Source organism: Rhinolophus sinicus, linkage group LG04, assembly GCF_036562045.2.
Source record: "Rhinolophus sinicus isolate RSC01 linkage group LG04, ASM3656204v1, whole genome shotgun sequence".
NCBI classification, from domain to species: Eukaryota; Metazoa; Chordata; class Mammalia; order Chiroptera; family Rhinolophidae; genus Rhinolophus; species Rhinolophus sinicus.
The window spans coordinates 1,738,313-1,757,475 of record NC_133754.1 but is presented as its reverse complement, the minus strand read 5'-3'; the positions used below and the strand labels follow the sequence as shown (position 1 = coordinate 1,757,475).

At 43.3% G+C, this 19,163-nt stretch overlaps 1 protein-coding gene across 2 annotated transcripts in view; it reads left to right on the top strand.

The window, feature by feature from the left end:
* Window positions 1–19,163, top strand: part of CSMD1 (CUB and Sushi multiple domains 1) — a 1,601,557-nt gene that overhangs the window by 1,406,271 nt on the left and 176,123 nt on the right. For both annotated transcript variants that reach the window (XM_074329288.1, XM_074329289.1), the window contains exons 30-36: window positions 860–1,054; window positions 5,192–5,308; window positions 7,551–7,664; window positions 9,328–9,423; window positions 16,881–17,084; window positions 17,959–18,083; window positions 18,436–18,532. In XM_074329288.1, coding sequence (XP_074185389.1) covers window positions 860–1,054; window positions 5,192–5,308; window positions 7,551–7,664; window positions 9,328–9,423; window positions 16,881–17,084; window positions 17,959–18,083; window positions 18,436–18,532 — 948 coding nt within the window. The remainder of the gene's footprint in view (window positions 1–859; window positions 1,055–5,191; window positions 5,309–7,550; window positions 7,665–9,327; window positions 9,424–16,880; window positions 17,085–17,958; window positions 18,084–18,435; window positions 18,533–19,163) is intronic.

Genomic DNA, 19,163 nt, shown 5'->3' with positions numbered 1-19,163 from the left:
CTTCTCTGGTTTTCAGCGTCTCAGCGTTAACATGGGCTGGATGCCATGCTTGCCTGGCTGAGGTGTAGTGATTACAATGAAGCACACAGTGTGCCTGACACACAATAGGCCCGCAATTCACTGAGCAGCTGTTACAATGAAGACAGAATTGCTGGGTAATCAGTACATTCCAGATGTGGTGTTGGACTCTCATTGACCAGTAAATGCTCGTTTTCTGCAGAGTTTCGTGTTCGCTGGGCCTCGGTGAGGGGAGTGGAAGTCAGACCTTCTCCCCATAGCACCTTTTCAAACCATCTGTTATTACTACACAAGAAAGTGCTTGTCTGACATGAATGAAGCAGATGAAACCAGTCTCCTCTGGGGAAGTCAGACTCGGCCAGGTCTCCCTAAGCGTCGGCATCCACATCACTGTGGTTTAAGGACAAAAGTCAGAAAATGAACCTCAGGGTTCCCATAGTCAGTTTCTTTGGTTCAATGCTAAAATCCAAAGTGAAAAAAAGGTAGATGTATAACAATATAATGCTGCAATTTTGTTACCAAGATAAAAGTAATTCAACATCAATTCTGTAGTAAAATGTGGTTTGAAAACTAAGAAATACAACTTTATTATTTAAAATTTTCCTGCTTTTCTATACTTAATTATTAATTTTATAATTATTAATGTGATAATTATTTCTAGTACACGTAGTTGTTGACTTGATAATTAGCAACTTAGTCATTAATCAATCAATAAATGTATTGTGAGCATTTCTCATATGTCTGGCCATGTTCTAGGCATTCAAATAATAAGCAAACAAACAAACAAACAAACAAATTAAGATCCCTGCCCTCATGGAGTTTGCACTCATTTCTTCTACAGAGAAACCGCGAGAAGCATGTTTTGACCCTGGAAATATTATGAACGGGACAAGAATTGGGACAGATTTCAAACTTGGCTCCACTGTTACTTACCAGTGTGACTCTGGCTACAAGATTGTGGAGCCCTCATCCATCACATGTGTGATTGGCGCCGATGGAAAGCCCGCCTGGAACCGCGACTTGCCCTCGTGCAGCGGTATGTGTGCCAACAGCTCCCTTCCTTCTGTGGGGTCTTGCCTTTGGGACGCGAGTTCACACTTTCAAAACCATTTCCCACTTCAGCACTAGGTTGCTCCAGACAGTGGCTGGGATCGCTCAGAGAGCTAAGCTGGGACCGGCTTTGCACTTTCCTCCATCTTCACCTGTCTAGGGTCTTAGCCATTCTCTCCTGTGTCCTCTCACTTAGAGAGCTGGGCATTTTTAACTTCTGTTTTTGTGTGTTTTAGGCCTGGTCTATATAAGAGGTACTAGTTGACAATCTCTCAGTGTACTCTCTGTGTCTGTCTGTCTCTCTGTCTGTCCCTCCTTTCTCTCTCTATATATATACATATGTTGACTGATTGATAGATAGATATAGATAGATAGATATAGATAGATATATGTATATTATATAGATACATATATAAATATATATTAATACATGTTAATATACACACATATTCATAGATATACATGTATTATATATCACATACATATATATCTCATATGTACACATATATTAAAATGAATGTATCATTTTCCCCCACATATGAATAGTTTGTCATTCTTTATATAGATGTTAAATTAATAAAATCACCTATTAAAGGTAAGATGAACCTTCAAGAACTGACAGAACTCAACCAATAGTGACAAGAGTCGGGTCACAGTTGCCCTTGGGAGGTGCAGTGACGGGAAGGCACAGGGGACATTGCTGGGTCCTCGGCTGTAATCAGTCGGCCGGTTCCTGGGCGTCTCCATAGCCAAAGCTCCTCCAGCTGTGGACGCAGGACTTGTACCGTTTACTCTGTGAAGGCTACACATTAAAAAGAAGATGGTAACACCCCACGGTGTGTGGCAGAAAAGTTGCTGCCAAGGTTATTTTAGGATGAACTTAAGGCTGGGTATAGAGACACTGAGCTTGCAGAATGAACGCACTTTCCCTCGGGACAGCTCACGTTGCTACTGGTACCTTCTGAACAAACAGGAGCTTTAAAAACCAGCCCATGAAGCAACAAAACGGATGAGCAAACCCAGTGCCCTTGGAGACCTGCTCCTTCTGTGTTTCTGAGTTTGTCTTAGGACCCTGAGGGGTTCTCAGCCAAGCAGCCCTGTCTTGCCAGGACCTGTCAGAGTTGCTGGCACAGGTAGAACTCCAGGTGGCTTCTAGGGGAAGTGAGGAAATCAGGGAATGGTTAAAGTAACTTGCAATGAAAAACTCTGCAGCCAAGGTTTCCCTAGTCTTACGTATTTGACCCTGAATACTAAGAATGTCAGAGGGTTTGTACAAACAGAAGGAGGCTGAGAGCGGGAAGGGCATGTGCTGTGGCCCCACCTGTATGATGTGTCCATGGTTTTATGAACGTCAAAGGTGTCAGTAGGTCGGAGTCAGAATCATCAGAATCCTCTTCTGCAGAGGCTCAGAGACTGTCCTAAAATCCGTTACTTCAGCTTAAAAATCCCATTATTCAGAGTCATGTTCCATCCTGTGGGTGTCTCGTTACCAGCTCCCGGTCAGCTATTAACTAGATGTGTAAAAGCAGAAAACTGGCCTGGGGCCCAGGGGCCTCCATGTGCTGTGTGCAGGAAGAATGACAGTGTGTGCCTGGTGCCCTCCACAGGGCTTGTCACAATGAGCACGTCACAGTTTAGACGTACACGGTACACCTGAAAATACACTCGCACACGCATCTATTCAATTGTGTAGAAATTTAATGTGAACTGCATCATATAGTAGTTATATTTAAAATACTAATGCCCTTTATTAATGCCCAATAATCTCATAGACTGGGAAGGGCTTAAAAAACGTTATTGATCTCAGATTATTAAAAAAGTCATATAAAACTCCTGTTTCTCTATTTATTCTTATTTTTTACATTTGAAGTTTTGAAAATCATGTTTTGTGTATGTAAATTACTCTCTATATACACACACACATATACACACATAAAAAGGGAAATAAACATGTATTATATCTTTAAATATATAGTAAATATATGCATATTATGTATAAATACATACATATATAAAGACTAGCATGCATATATAAAAAGTAAATTTATGAGAAATTTAGTGAACTTGTCAGCTACATGTAGACAGTGTTTTATTTCTGTGTTTAAACCATGATTGTGATGCCACTTTATGGAGCGGTGCCTTCTGTTGATCCATTTAATTGAAAATTCTGAACAACTACATATTTACGTTCTATTCGCTGCTTTGGGAGATTTATAAAACATACAAGTCGTAGAGTCCTTCTTTTCTGGGTTTATTCATAACTGAAACAAGAGGGAAAATAAAGCCCCAACACATACACACACTCACACACACACACGCACACACACCGTCCATACAAATACCCCACCATCATATCTGCCCTTTCTAGTTTGGGTTCCTTCAGGTTTAAATCAAACTTTCAGGAAGAGACCCATACAGATTAGTTACTATACACGTTATTCTTGAACTGAATCCATGAGATGAAAAGTTAAAACAACAGAAAAACTAAAAAGAAAACATCCTTTCTTTAACTCCCATGGTATCGTAAAAACAATAGGTTCAAAGACTGAAGCATAAGACCTGACACAATAAACTGCATAGAAGAAAACATAGGTACTAAACTTATGGACCTTGGGTTCAAAGAGCATTTTATGAATTTGACTCCAAAGGCAAGGGAAGTAAAAGCTAAAATAAATGAATGGGACTATATGAAACTTAAAAGCTTCTGCACAGCAAAAGAAACCATCGACAAAATAAAGAGGCCACCAACTTAATGGGAGAAGATTTTTGCAAACAGTGCCTCCGATAAGGGGCTAGTATCCAGAATATACAAGGAACTCATGAAACTCAACAACAAAAAAACAAACAACCCAATTGAAAAATGGGCAGAGGACTTGAAGAGACATTTCTCCAAAGAGGACATACAAATGGCAAATAGACATATGAAAAGATGCTCAACATCACTAATCATCAGAGAAATGCAAATAAAAACCACAATGAGATATCACCTCACCCCAGTCAGAATGGCTATCATCAACAAGACAAATAGTAACAAGTGTTGGAGAGGCTGTGGAGAAAAAGGAACCCTCATACACTGTTGGTGGGAATGCAGACTGGTGCAGCCGTTATGGAAGGCAGTGTGGGGGTTCCTCAAACAATTACAAATACAATTGTCATATGACCCAGCAATCCCTCTCCTGGGTATCTATCCAAAAAAATCTGAAAACATTTATACATAAAGACACGTGTGCTCCAGTGTTCATTGCAGCTTTGTTTATGGTGGCCAAGACATGGAAACAACCAAAATGTCCTTCGATAGATGAATGGATGAAGAAGTTGTGGTATATATACACAATGGAATACTATTCGGTGGTAAGAAAAGATGATATAGGAACACTTGTGACAACATGGATGGATCTTGAGAGTGTAATGCTGAGCGAAATAAGTCAGACAGAAAAAGCAGAGAACCATATGATTTCACTGATATGTGGTATATAAACCAAAAACAACAAAAGAACAAGACAAACAAATGAGAAACAAAAACTCATAGACACAGACAATGGTTTAGTGGTTACCAGAGGGTAAGGGGGGCGGAGGGTGGGAGATGCGTGTAAGGGGGATCAAATATATGGTGATGGAAGGAGAACTGAGTCTGGGTGGTGAACACACAATGGGATTTATAGATGATGTGATACAGAATTGTACACCTGAAATCTATGTAATTTTACTAACAATTGTAACGCCAATAAATTTTTAAAAAATTGGAAACTGAAATAATCTTTATCTCTTAATATAATGATTGATATCAACCCGAAATTTTCGGTGAGATTTAATTAACTTAATAATTTGTCTTTATAAAACCTGTTATTATATTTGTTTTCATTATTATTTTTTCATGTCTGATTGAGGACTTCGTATTTTGTCTTCCTGCTAAATTAAATTACTTTTAGTCTAACCTGGTAAATCTTTCTTTTTCTTTTTCTTTTACTTTTGATAGCAGTGTAAGATAGCTTTTAACTTCAATATTTGGTTATGTTTTGAAGTAAACCTGGCATGCTGTGCATTTTCTTAGTGCTTCTCGTCATTGTCCCAGCTGTCACATGCCACGTTGTCGCTCAGCACAGAACCTTGATTTCACTTTCAGCTCCCTGCGGAGGCCAGTACGCTGGGTCGGAAGGGGTGGTCTTGTCACCGAACTTCCCTCGTAACTACACAGCTGGCCAAGTATGCCTGTATTCCATCACGGTGCCGAAGGAATTTGGTGAGAATGTCCTCTAATGTTTAATTCACTGTTGTATCCCCTTTGGTGTGATTTTTTTCTGTCATTTTACAAACAAACATTTCAGTTCTTGATATAATAAAATAACACAAAGGAAGATAAGTTGTATTAAAGCAGCATGTTTTCCAGGTATATCTTACACGATATCCACTACCATTCTCTCATCAGTGTGATGTAAAATGCTTAAGTTCCCATCTAGTATTCTGATCCAAAACAATCGGAGACAATAGGTTGGCTTTGTGCTTGTTTTTGTCAGCATTTTTTTCAGTTGGTGGTTTCCATGTGTCAGGACAGCCGCAAAGCAACGTATCAATTGTGCATATTTGGCGCATGCATTTACTCATGTGATTATGACGGGTGTCACTGGATCAGTGACTACACCTTTGAGTGACTGGAGATGAAAAGCAGATGTAAACCTTTCCGCTGAAGGGCTCAGTTCCTGAGTCTCCCTTCTAGGCTCGCGTCCCTTCTGCGCGGATTTCCAGAACGGCTTCATTTCTAGAAGGGCCTCCCCTCGTAGCCCCACCCCTGGTTCACTCTTGAGCAGGATCATTTCTTTTGTGTTGGATTCTTTTCTGAAGTCCACCACATAATACCTTTTATAATTTTATGAAATAGTTCCTTTTTCAATAGTAAATCTAAAAACCTACAGAGTCAGGCTTTTTTCATCACACTCAAAATGGCAGCCACCTCCTCACAGAAATAAAGCATATAAAAATTCTAATGTCCGACTCCATTTGAGGGAAAAACCTTTCAAAGGTACAATTCTATGACAAGAAGAAACTTGCTTGTGGGAGACAAAACATTTCCATAAACTTCCGTTATCTATTATTCATATTCTCTGATTTTAGTTTATTACAAATTTTTTTGAGTTATCACAACACAATTATGATTTTTCAGCAGAAAAAATGTCACACACACACCCATCCTAAATGTTGATCAAATTTCCCAATATGAGAGGTTTAATGACATAAATGTACCATACAAATATGCGTAATACATATTACATGTGCACATATGTGTATATGGGGTACATGGAAGACATATATGCCCTAGAATACATGTCACACACATAACTGAATGCACACACACACACACACGCACACACGAGCTGTGAGAGTCAGATGTGCCTCTGTTTTGCCACTTGCATAAATTCTTGCGTTCTAATTCTGACGTGTACAATTGGTACCCATGCCCCCATTTCTCACTCTGAATGATTGAGAATGATTTCAGCTGAACCTTTACACATACATGTAAATAAGAATTAGTTGCTCATTCTTTGTAAATTGAGACTAAGTCATGAGTTTTCCTAAGCATTGTGAAGACTCCACATACAACAGTTCGAGGACAAAAATGATGAAATTCTAAATATTGAAATACACAGCTGGGTGGCACATGGAACAGGTACACAGCTGCACCTCACAGGGCTCTCTGACGGTGACATGGGGAGTTGGGTGATGAGGAAATGCCACAGGGCTCTCCCACAGTGACACGGGGGATGGGGTGACAAGGACAGGCTGTGCTGTGCTGCTGACACACGTGTGTTAAATTGCAGTGAGATCACATGGATTCGCCATTTTACTCACCGCAGCTTAAGAATTTTAAATGCCTCCCCAAATTAGCATGCGTTAAAAACCAGCAGGTGCCTGCGGCCTGTGCTCATTGCTTACACTGCTAAACAAACAGGGTGGCTTTGTGGCTACTCTCCCATCACCCTAAAGTAGTAACAAAAAACAATCTTCCTTAATGTTCAGACTCTACAGAAAACAGAAATTGTCTTCCTTTTATTAAGTCCCAAAGATCAAGGGGTAAAATAAAATTGTCTTAGCAACTGAAAGCTTTTGGAAACCAGAGAAAAGAAGTTAATGATTTTTTACGGGATTCTTAGGGTCAGGAGTTCTTCGAAGAACCAGTAAATATATACCGTGTTTCCCCGGAAATAAGACCGGGTCTTATATTAATTTTTGTTCCAAAAGATGCATTAGGGCATATTTTCAGGGGATGTCTTGTTTTTCGTGTGCAACAATCTACATTTACTGAAATACAGTCATGTCATCTTTTCTGGAACGTCGTCATAATGTACTAAGTGCGCCCGTCTGGCTGATGACTTAACTGGGGCTTATTTTCAGGGCATGTCTTATTTTCAGGGAAACACGGTAGAACACCAAAATATCCATTTCTTTGTTTAAGCGTATCATGCCAACCCACCCCCTTTATTTTACAGTGGTGTTTGGACAGTTTGCCTATTTTCAGACGGCCCTGAACGATTTAGCAGAATTGTTTGATGGGACACACCCACAGACCAGACTTCTCAGCTCGCTCTCTGGGTCTCACTCAGGTAAACTTCCAAAGAATTAGGCAGCCAGGGTTATTAATTTTAAACTTGTCTTTTGTGTGTGGCGGGGACGGGGATGTAGGAGAAATTTAATAATCTTGGAATGTGCTCATTTGTTTAGTGAAATCTTATCTTTGATAGAAAATGTCAAATGTACTCTTATCCCATATATAAAAATACTTGGTTTTAACACTTCACTCATTAAGATTATGAAAAATATAGCATCCATCTCAGAAAAACAGGGAAATATCAGAACAAAAGGAATAACAACTCTGTGTGTTTTATTTTCTGTGGTATGTATTGTGTCTTTCTGGAGATAAACACTTTTACCATTTTGTTCTAAATTATTTCAAGCCTTTAAATATGTACGTGTAGCAAACACTACAGCCAATGTGTACACAGGGCATTCACTCACACGTGTATACAGTGTATAAACTCACACATGTGTATATACTACCTAAGCTCACACAGGCATGCATTGCATACGCTCACACACATGCACAAAGTGCATCTGCTCACGTGTGTATACAGTGCATACGCTCACACGTGCATATGCTCACATGTGTGTACTGTGCATATCCTCACATGTGTACATTCAGTGCATACGCTCACACATGTGCATCTGCTCACACATGTGTATATAGTGCATATGCTCACACGTGCATGCGCTAACATGTGTGTACTGTGCATATCCTCACATGTGTACATTCAGTGCATACGCTCACACACGTGCATACAATGCATATGCTCACACACATGCATTCAAACATATTTTGGACTTCAGAAAACATAGGCTGTCATTTTGCCACTTGCTTTTTGTCCCCTATTGTCGCTACGGTGACATGCAGAGGCATTTCCCTATCATACATATACACACAGCATGTCATTAGCCCTGAGTGGTGTCCGCGTGGACGGGTGCAGCACGACTGAGGTGCCGCCTTCCCTGGTGACAGAGCCCTCGTCTGTGGTGCCCAGCACAGTGACGTCATCTCTGGGCATCACCGGCTTTGGCCAATTGGGGACAGTCTGGCTATTTCTGGTCTTGCGCTACTTTTAAGCAAAGGTCCTAAACCTTGTCTTATTTCCTACCAACGTCCAGTGATGGGATGTCTAGAAGTGCATCAGATGCTGCACATTTAAATATGCACGCATCCCGACAAAGTCAGCTCCATCCCCACGCCCCTCCCAGTACCTGAGAGACACCCTCCTGTACTTGAAAACGTGAAAAATATGTTTCACAAGTTTTTTCCTAAATTCTTTCTTTTTATTAGTAAATCAGCTTTGGATTCAGAGACATTTTCTTAATTTTAAGTAAAGTAATTAGCCACTAAGTATCAAATAAAGTTGATTCTGAGTCAATGATCCACCCAGCTCTTAGATGTTTCCCCATTATTGGTTAATAGGCCTGTTATCACTGCTTTCTTCAAAAGAAGCATAAATGAGATAATGATTAAAATATAGTTTTAATAGAAAGTATAGGCAAAAACAGAGTTCTAAAAGTTTTATAGAAACGGTGTGTTTGGGTCCTAAACAGCCAAGCCAAGTTTTATAAAAATTCAAAAATTACCTGGGAAATTCCAAGTAAGTAATCATTTTCAAAATATCACTGTCCACCACAGCAGTGTGTGTTCTGTGGATCCCATGTACCCTCTCTTTCAATCCCCAGGTGAAACCCTGCCCTTGGCGACTGGGAATCAAATTCTGCTACGATTCAGCGCGAAGAGCGGTGGGTCTGCCCGGGGCTTCCACTTCGTTTACCAAGGTGAGTGTCACAGCCTCGTACACCCCACAGACCTCCATTTGCAGGTAACGCACTGAAAATATTTGAGCTGCAGTGTTTGATATTTAAGAAACTGAGCGTATTCATATAGGTATTTATAAAATTATTTAACAAAAATATTACAATTTTTGGTTTGACAATTAAATATATTCCTACTACAGAGATACCATAATGCTTCATGTATCTGACATATGCAGGAAACAAACACTGATCAAATTACTTTTGCAGAGCACTGCACATTTTGCAAAATGTTTTCAGATATGTAATATTTTATATAATTAAGTAAAATACTTCATAACAGTTTAGATTTTAGTAACTGTTTTGATGAAAGGCATGTAATATAAATTATACATTCCAAATCTTATTGCAAAAGCTAATGGAAAACACAATTTAACCAAACCTAAAATATCATCCACGTGTCCATCTCTCTGAATACCTGTTTTATTTTGTTTGCGTTCTGTTCACTTTTGGCCTTTTGACACATTTATATTTATTTTGAATTTAGAGCTTCTTCAAAGTGTTGGAGATGACTCAAAGTTTCTGTAAAATGAGGTTTTTCCCCCTTTTGACGGTTCCCCTTTATTTTGCATATTCATTGTATGCGCTTGAAGCAGGCGCTTTCAGAAGCTCAGAGCTGAGGCTTTGGCCCCAGTGTGGCTGCCCTACAGACTGAGACGCAAAGCAGATGATCCCGTCCGGACATCAACTGTGTGCTCAGAACAAGAAGCAGTCGTTAGTTCCCTTTGCTGGGTCTCAGCTTTGCTTGCTGCTCAGAAACACCTTCCTCAGTAGTAGAGGGTGCTCATGTCTAGCAATAGTGTCTTGCCTTTCACAGCTTCTGCTCCAGAAAACACCAGCCCACATCATGGTTTTCAGGAAGTTAGGGAGAATATCACTCTGTCGTATCATTTCTATGTCTAGTAACCTCACACTGTAAAATCCACTGAACACCCTGCCATGTTCGGCAAAGAGATGAAATAGAAAGTAGTGGAAGAGTGAGGATGACGTCTGATAGGCCAGGAGGAGGAAACAGAGCTCCAGTCCCGATTAAGTAGCAATTGCTTGAATGATGGTGCTAGTGAGTTAAAATTAGCCACATTGTTCTAAGTTATGCCTTCTGTTAAAAGGTACATAATTAAAGCAGTATTTTTAAAATAGTCTTTATTGGAGAGTCCCAGTTTAGGCAGCTTACCTTACCCACTCCTAATTTTTGTAAGATAAATTCTGTATCAATTTTTGCAAAAGCAGATTTACAAAACTGAGTTGCTGTGGCACATACAGAGCCTGCATCACTTGGCCCAGTACGTTTTCATCCTGGAAAAATGCCAGTTACTGGCATTGTCTGCCCTGACAGGAGGCTACTTTGGTGTTTTGATAAAGATTAGACTACCAATCCGATCATCAGATGAAATATCCGAGTCAAACGACCCAATATCTATCCTATTTTCAAATGGTATCCTCAGAAGTCATGATTTTTAAAATCGTGTTGCCTGTACAAGTGACATATTATCATTAAATTGTGTCAGACCCCCTTTCCTTGCTCTGTTCCTATAGTGAGTTGATGCAAAAATTGATGTCTTTGTATTAAAGCCAAACCCTTTGCTGTTCAAGACCCAGGGCCATGAATGTGATTTATTAACCACTCAAGAGCACCTGGGAAAGTTTTCAATTCCTCAGAATAGTGAAATTGAACATAGCCTTCTGAAAGACAGTATTTGTGTGGAAGCCTGGAAACCATTTGGACTCCATTTTATAGAAATCGTTCTGAATGGGGCTCTCGTGCACCACTACAGCTTGGTTCTTCCCGTTACTGAAGCTTAAAGTTGCACAGGGACTTTAGGACTTTCCTGGTCCCAGGACGTCTAACCCTTGTTAGCAGACACTTCCGCTATGAAGAACTGCTAGAGACGTCAGTGAGTAATACGTGTAGTGGTGTCAGGATGCAGAAAACCTCCACGAGACCCTGGTGTGCCAAGGTCACGTCTCCCGCCTCTGCACCGGCCCCTCCACGTCACCCTGGCGAATACTGTGGGCACATTGGTAATGTGGGCACTGGGTCTTTCCGATCTAGTCCTGAAGAAATGCAGGGACAGAGGCTTTTAAACAACGTGTCCTTATTCACTCATTCACTCACGTCTCTGCTTGTTTTTTTTTGTTTTTTTTTTGCTTTCCACATGACTTGGGAGTAGAAGGGCACATTTGAAAAGTGTGAAGGGGAAAGAGGGTGAGTTAAGATGCACAGAGACCCCAAGGAAGGCTAATGGGGGTGACCCCTCACAATGTAATGCTTTATATAGCTTTTGAGTATCAATTTACCGTGATGGCTCAGCACCTGGGAGGAACTCTGATTGGCTGTTTGGTGTGATATAATAAATACCCCCCCAGAAACATTTTCGTCTCTGAGGGGAAGGAGCGACATAACGCACAGAACACTACTTACGTGCCGAGGGCAATATGGATGACATATGGATGAGAGGACATCTTAGGTTGCCAAAGTATGTCAGTGACAGCTGGTCACCTTTTACACGTGTGGCTCAGGCACCAGCCCTCTTAGGCCAACTGTACCACTCACCTCAGCTATGTGACAGTCAAATGGAGTCCAGAAGCAAAAAATATGGTGCGAACCTAACATGAAAAAACCCTAACTTCTAAAAAAAAAAAAAAAAACACCTACCTACTCTCCTGCTGAAGTGCGAGTCTCTGCAATCCTAACACCACAGTGCGGGTCCACCATAACCTGTTCCTGCACAGACGGACTTCCCAGAAGACATAAGAGGAATGCAGCCCTTCCTTTTAAATATGAGCACATTCCAACGGCTTTTGAGGTTTCTTGTCAGACACCCAATGGGAGGGTTTCCCCACCCCTCCCTGAGCTCGCAGGAATCCTCGAATATTCACACAGGGCGCCCATAGCCTTCCATCCACTTCCTGAGCCCCTGGCCCTGCAGACCAGCGGACCTGCTCTCACTAATTTGGTTCTACAGGTTTCCGTGGCCCTTGCCGTTCCCCAGGAAGCGCCGTGCACCTGCCATCAGTGAGTCCTTAGGTCAACGCAAAAACCAAACCTCACAGTCCTCAGAAACCCACCTTGTGGAGACTCGCTATTTCTTAGCACAGTCTGTTTCTTCCAGTACTGAATAGACCTTTGCTTGTAGCCGATGAAGGAGTTACATTTCATTTAGAGACTGGGGGTGGGGGGAGGGCAGAAAATACACACCTTTTAATACCAGAATCAACTTGGCGATACAGGAGCCCACACAAGACCCAGTTCATGTGGCCACAGAGACCACTGAGACAGAGCAAACCTTCTTCCCTCTTCCCGGGCACGTGCTGATCCACGGCAGGGGAGTGGAAACGCAGACACCGCCCTCTGCCTCCCTCTCTCTACCTGCCTGGTGCTGGACAGCAGCTCATCAATATGCGACCGGTTTTAACTTTCTTACATTTGTGTTTGTCTGTGTCCACATATAGTCTCGTTTTGTGTGTGCGTGCAACGTAGAATTCAATATCCCTTTTAGTTCCTTCTCGATAATTCACTCACATCAAAACTAGTACACCACGCAGGGCTTACTGAGTATTTCAAGGGGAAAAGGACGCCATGTTTTTATATGAAAGCATCCTTACGACTGGCCGCATCTCTGTCTTTCCAAGTTAAGTTTGCTGTGTCTTCAGCTCCTAACCAGAACCTCACCTCCTTCTGGCTGCCCAGGCTCCCAGATTCATGAGCCTCTACCAGGATCTTCCTGTCGGCGAGACTCACTCTCCTTAGTATTAAAACGCACACATAAAATAAACAGAGCTGGAAGAATTGACACTCAGGTTTTCTTTGCCTAGAGTCCTTCCAGGCAAGTAAAGATGTGTTTGGGTTGGTTTTCCCCTAGCCTCATGCCCTTTCCATGGCATATGTCATTAGGCTTACTTGGTTTCCACGTCTAAGAAACTCACCTTTTGTATGAAGAGCTTATACAATGCGTGCATTTAAGAAGGAAGAATGGGCCGGAGATGTGTCCGTAACTGGGTGATCTCCGTTTGACTCCACTGAGTAATAATGGCTGCTCAAATCACATTTTCAGCGCCTTGGACAGAATATGGAGGAATAGAAAACGTGCCCCAGTCACTAAATGAAACAGGAAACCCTGCCTCGCTTAGCCGTTGCAGGCTCCCCACTGCATTCAGGTTGAGGTTGCTGTTATTACTCTTGTTGCTTTTACTACAGAGATTCTACAAGAGGTGCATGCACATACCTGGGCTTAGAGCACCTGTGCTCATGAGGTGTGGCAGGCAATTCTGTCCCTGTGTTGCCCTCCCGCCCCTGCCCGCTGTGTGCACATCCACAGAACCGGCCATTCCCGGAAGGCAAAGCCCAGCCTCTGAACCAGCGCCGTCCCCAGGCCTGTACAGCACCTGCTCCTGGGGCCTCGCTCCCTGGTCAGTGGGCACTGGGCTGCTCAGTTTTCACGGCTGTGTGATCCATCTGCGCAGAGCCAGAAAATAATTGCTGCCGAGAATGGAACTTCTCTGTGACGCGGCCACATCAGGCAAAGGGCAGGGGCCCGGCACAGGCTGGGAGGAAAAGTTGCTGAACATTCTGTGATTTGCCCCAGACATTACCTGGAGGTTTGAGGTCTCGCTTCATAGCTTTCCTCTGTCCCACGCTCAGAGACGCAAAATCGGTCTTCTCTCTTTGCAGCCTTCTTCCTCTGAAAATCTTCTTCCTCCACAGTTTTCATCCAAATGTAGCTGTTATTCATTTATTGCAATTTATCTTGAGAACAGACAATATGAAGTTCATGAAAAAAGGTTTAATTGTGACATGTGTCCACGTGATCCTTGGTGGTGTGTTTCTCCTCAGCCCTGGGACCCTGGAGTGACAGTGACACCTTTGGCACAAATAGTGCATTCTTTCTAAGTCATCACGACAAGTAGAAAAATTACCATTTGAGACATTTCTTCATTTTTCTAGCAAATCCTTGAGAATTGATCGTGAAAGCCGCCATGGGTGTCATTCATTTATTTATTTGCTGCTCTCATGCTACTGTTCAGCTGTAACAAAATACCCAGACATACAAATATGCAAAATATAAGTTATAAGCAATATTTTCTTAGAATAGAATGTTACAGTTTTCTGCATTCTGCTTTTAGTTATAGAAAAAAGTAATTCTGATGTATCATTAATTTTTTAAACTGTACTTATTAGATGATATACAATCTTATTAACTTTTGCCTTCTGAGAGAAAATATTTCAACACTGAATGGAAATGTAGTTTAATCAAAGTAATCGGACTTTCATTCTCGTTGAATCTCTTCCTTACCAGAAGTGACTTAAGCGGTGTCTGTGATAGTCCAGGTTTAATTTACAGCACGATGCAGTGTGTTAGGAAAAGCAGTGTGAAGACAACAGGATTGTTTTTAAGGAAAATGAGTCTATAAACACACTCTCTGGAGGGCTGCGCTCTTGAACGAAGAAGTACAGGGCTGAGAGGAGCTGGCCCCAGAGGCTGTAACACAGACCGATTCTCACTGCAGAGGACGAAAGCAAATTTTGCTAATTCCAAACTGCATACCTCGTGGGTCTGACTCTCAAGGAGACGGTTAGGTGTGACAGAGCTCTTTGCCAACTGAAGTGTTTTTCAAACTGTACCCCAAACCCTTTTTGATAAACAGACCACCCTCTCATGGCTGGTAAGTTCTGACGTGCAGCCGAGGTAGGTCTGTCAGGCCCCACGTTGCCGTGAGGCTCACCTGCCACCACCCTCCATGCAGTGACCACAGAAGACTCGCAGTCACACAGCGTGAGCTTCACTCGCTGCATCAGTGAGGACCTCACAGCGTGAGGAGCCTGGGGTGTCTCAGCAGCGGTTCTGGAGGGGCTGGTCTGGGGCAGTGTGGTGTCACATTGGAGGCGGTGAGGCTGGGGTCACGGCGGTGTTGAAGTCCTCCTTTGTCCCTGCAGGTAGGAGGTGGCAGAGTCCACTCCAGCTGTAATCAGTAAAGGCGAGCGCTCCCATGAACGGGAGAGGGGCCCTCTGGTCCTTCTCAGTGTGACTTACTCAGGGTGCCGGATATTGCTCGTGGTCCGGCATAAGCTCACAGTGGTCACAAAGCCCGTGTGGTTGTCAGGAAGACAGCAGGGCCCCGCTCCCAGGGCCGCGCAGTGCCAGGTGGCAGGTGGCACAGCTGCTCCGTGTGCTCCTCACTGCTTCAGGCCAGCTGATGCCCTCACAAGCTGGATTATTTTGTTTATGTTGCTCTTTGCTGCTTAGTCCTTTCTTGTCGTTCCCAAGCTTATTATTATAATGTTAGACATGATTCCTTGAAACGTGCATCTTCTCATGAAATGTTGGATGCCACATAGGGAGGTGGGCTACCTTCCCCAGCCCCCACTCTGCGCCCGTCTCCCATCACCCTCCAGAACTGCTGGTCCAATGGGACGACCTCTGGGAATGAGACGGTCAGCTGGGTTTTATTACCAGGCCTGCTTCCCGCAGTGACTTCCAAACTGCCTCTCCCTTCTGACTCTCTCCAGGTGTTTTCATGTAGAGACTTCAAGTGTGTGTTTTCCCATAGCGCATGTTTATTTTATTGTGGTAACAGAAGATTTAGCCTCTCATGTTACATTATTTGAATCACTGTTAACAGTTAACAAGCTTATACTTTATACTCATTGAAGAGCAACCCGTTTCCCCTGCCAGCCACCATTCCACTCACTAGTCTGTAAGTTTGACTGTGTTAGTTGCTTCATATAAGTGCAGTCATGCAGTATTTGTCCTCCTGTGACTGGCTTCCACTCAGCGTAGTGTCCTCCAGGGCCATCAAGTTGTTGCAAATGGCAAGATCTCCTTCCTTTTTAAGGCTGAGCAATGCGCCGTTTGAAGTATATACTACATTCTTTATCCACGCGTGCACTGACGGACTCCTAGGTTGTTTGCACAACTTGGCTGTTGTGAATGATGCTGCAGTGGATATGGGGGTGCAGAGATCTCCGTGAGAGCCTGCTTTCAGTTGCTGTGGATGAGGACCCAAAGTGGGGTTGCTGGGTCATGCAGCACTTCTGGTTTTCGTTTTGTTCTTAAACCACAATGGCCATATTATAAATAATCGTTATATAGCGGCCTTTCTCACTAGACCTTTCTCTCTACATCCTTGACGATGAGGGGTTCTTAGTGATCTCATTGCCACCAGCACAATGAGGTGAGTGCTTCATGAATTTAATTGCGTGAGTGTCACTCAGTCCTCAGGCATACTGAGTCTCCGTCAGCCACGGTTTCCACGTGTGACATGAGAGCGTGGGGGTGAGATGGAGATGTGAAAGTGTTCCCCCGGCATCTCCTCGGAGACTGTGGAAGGCAGTCTTGACTTCTGTAGTAACGTAAACTGGCTTCATCGTACACCTTTCCAGCTGCACGTGCCGATGTCTGTGCTGTGTGTTTCACCTCCAGCTGTCCCTCGTACCAGTGATACCCAGTGCAGCTCTGTCCCCGAGCCCAGATATGGAAGGAGAATCGGTTCTGAGTTCTCAGCAGGTTCGATTGTGCGATTTGAGTGTAACCCGGGATACCTCCTGCAAGGTTCCACAGCTGTCCGCTGTCAGTCGGTGCCGAACGCTCTAGCGCAGTGGAATGACACGATCCCGAGCTGTGTGGGTAAGTGGAGGCCGAAGGGCGTGGTCCCCTGCACGCCGCAGTGAAGTGCTGCGTCCAGTGCTTCCGTGCTGTCTGCGTAAGCAGATCACGCTCCTGACCAACTTACAGAGCGACCTACTGTATCAAAAACCGTTGAGCAGCACCAGACCCTCAAAACCACTGTATTTCATGAAACTGATCAGATGAACAAGTAGGAAACATCTTTTCCTTAGTCCTTATTTCGATCAACTTCCAAGCCACCCTTGTACGGCATAATCTCATTTGGGGAGAAATCATTCTAATGTTGATTTGCTGTATTATTTGTGTAAAGCCCTTTTAATAAATGTGTCCTGATGGGGGTTGGAAATGTGACAGGTTAGTGAAGCCTGAATGACAACAACAGTGTCAGCGATAGTTTCTTCATTTGTGTACGAACATCTAGTGCAATCACAGTTCACACTTGAATTCATTTGTGCATTTTGAGTGTCTCCTCTGGATGTGCTCACAAACCCCATTAATATCATTTGGGGTTAGTTACAGGTCTGCACATGGGAGAGAACTCTGCACAACTCCTCAAACTGTAGTCGATAAATTATCCTAAACAGATGCACGCCGGACACCAATGTTACGTACAGTGCCTTCGCAGAGCATTGAAGAGATTTCTTTGTAGACACAAGATCGTAACTTAGCAGCCTCATAACTAATAATCCGTGGTATTGCTCATTGAAAAGAGAACAGGCTGCATTTGACCTTGGCTAAAAATGCCATTTAAAATATCATAGTCTGTGTTAAATTTCTCTTAATATCTGATCACACAGTAAAAGAACGCTGAGCACCACATCACTGTGGTCCTTCACTGTCCTCTATTTTCACCAAATTTGGCTTTGTCTTTCAGTCCCCTGCAGTGGCAATTTCACTCAGCGGAGAGGCACAATTTTGTCCCCTGGGTACCCGGAACCATATGGTAACAACTTAAACTGTATCTGGAAAATCATCGTGACGGAGGGCTCAGGAATTCAGGTGAGTCCTTCGAGCTGGTGCTGCAGATAAGCAGGAGTCAACTAGCTCCATGGTTTGTTTTCTTCCTTTCTTTTCCTGTTTGTGTGTTGTTTATTTTAAATGCATAAACCATAACCTGTTTCTCTGAAATGTCGCTAATCACGTTTCTAGATTTGAAATTAAAATAAATATTTTTAGAATAAAATCTATTAAAAGTGCCATTTGCAGAAATTGTTGGCTACCCTTTCCATGGTTTATTTTTCTTGGTGTTGCCTCCTCTTACCTGTGTATATAATTTCATGACAGCCTCATGTGAGTAGGCTGAGTTTTTTAAACCAAAAATCAACACTAACGTAATATTCTTGTTTGGTAGATTCAGGTCATCAGCTTTGCCACCGAGCAGAACTGGGACTCCCTGGAGATTTATGATGGCGGAGACAGGATGGCCCCCCGACTGGGGAGTTTCTCAGGTCAGATGCCACCTGTCCCCTTGCCTTTGTGAGTCAGGCCATCAGACGCCAACCACACAAACCACAGCAGAATGTTCCATAGACATGTTTCCCTCCCAAACCCTTCCATGTGCACAGTGGTTCCCCTCGCGACCCAGTCTTAGAGTGAGGGTACCCACCAGAGGGGAGAGGCCAGCACTGTCCCTAGTGAGCGAGAGGCTGATGTGACTGTGGGTGCCGCTGGCAGTCACACGCCCGCAGCTGTGCAGCCTGGGCCATTGGGTGCCTGTGGGCACAGCAGGAAGCTTTCACGGTGGGCGTTCAGTTTGGGCAGGATAGAATGAATTTTAAGATTCTGTATTGGCCAACTCTCCTCCCATATACCCGTTGGAGGGGGTTGGCACAGTTAGGACCAACCAAGGCAGCTGTGGAACAGGGTGGTGGCCGGTACAGTTGGCAGTGTGGGAACACACGTTGGCACCGAGGACACAGTGAATGTGGAGGGTAATGGGAAGCAGGCTTCTCAGAGGCCTGGAAGGGAGTGAGGAAGACGGTAGTGAGAACGGCCGGTGTGGGCCTGGCAGTGCTGAGTGTGTGTTAGAGACGCTGGTGTGAGCGCCTGTCATTGTGGGTAACTGTAGGCGTAGATAAA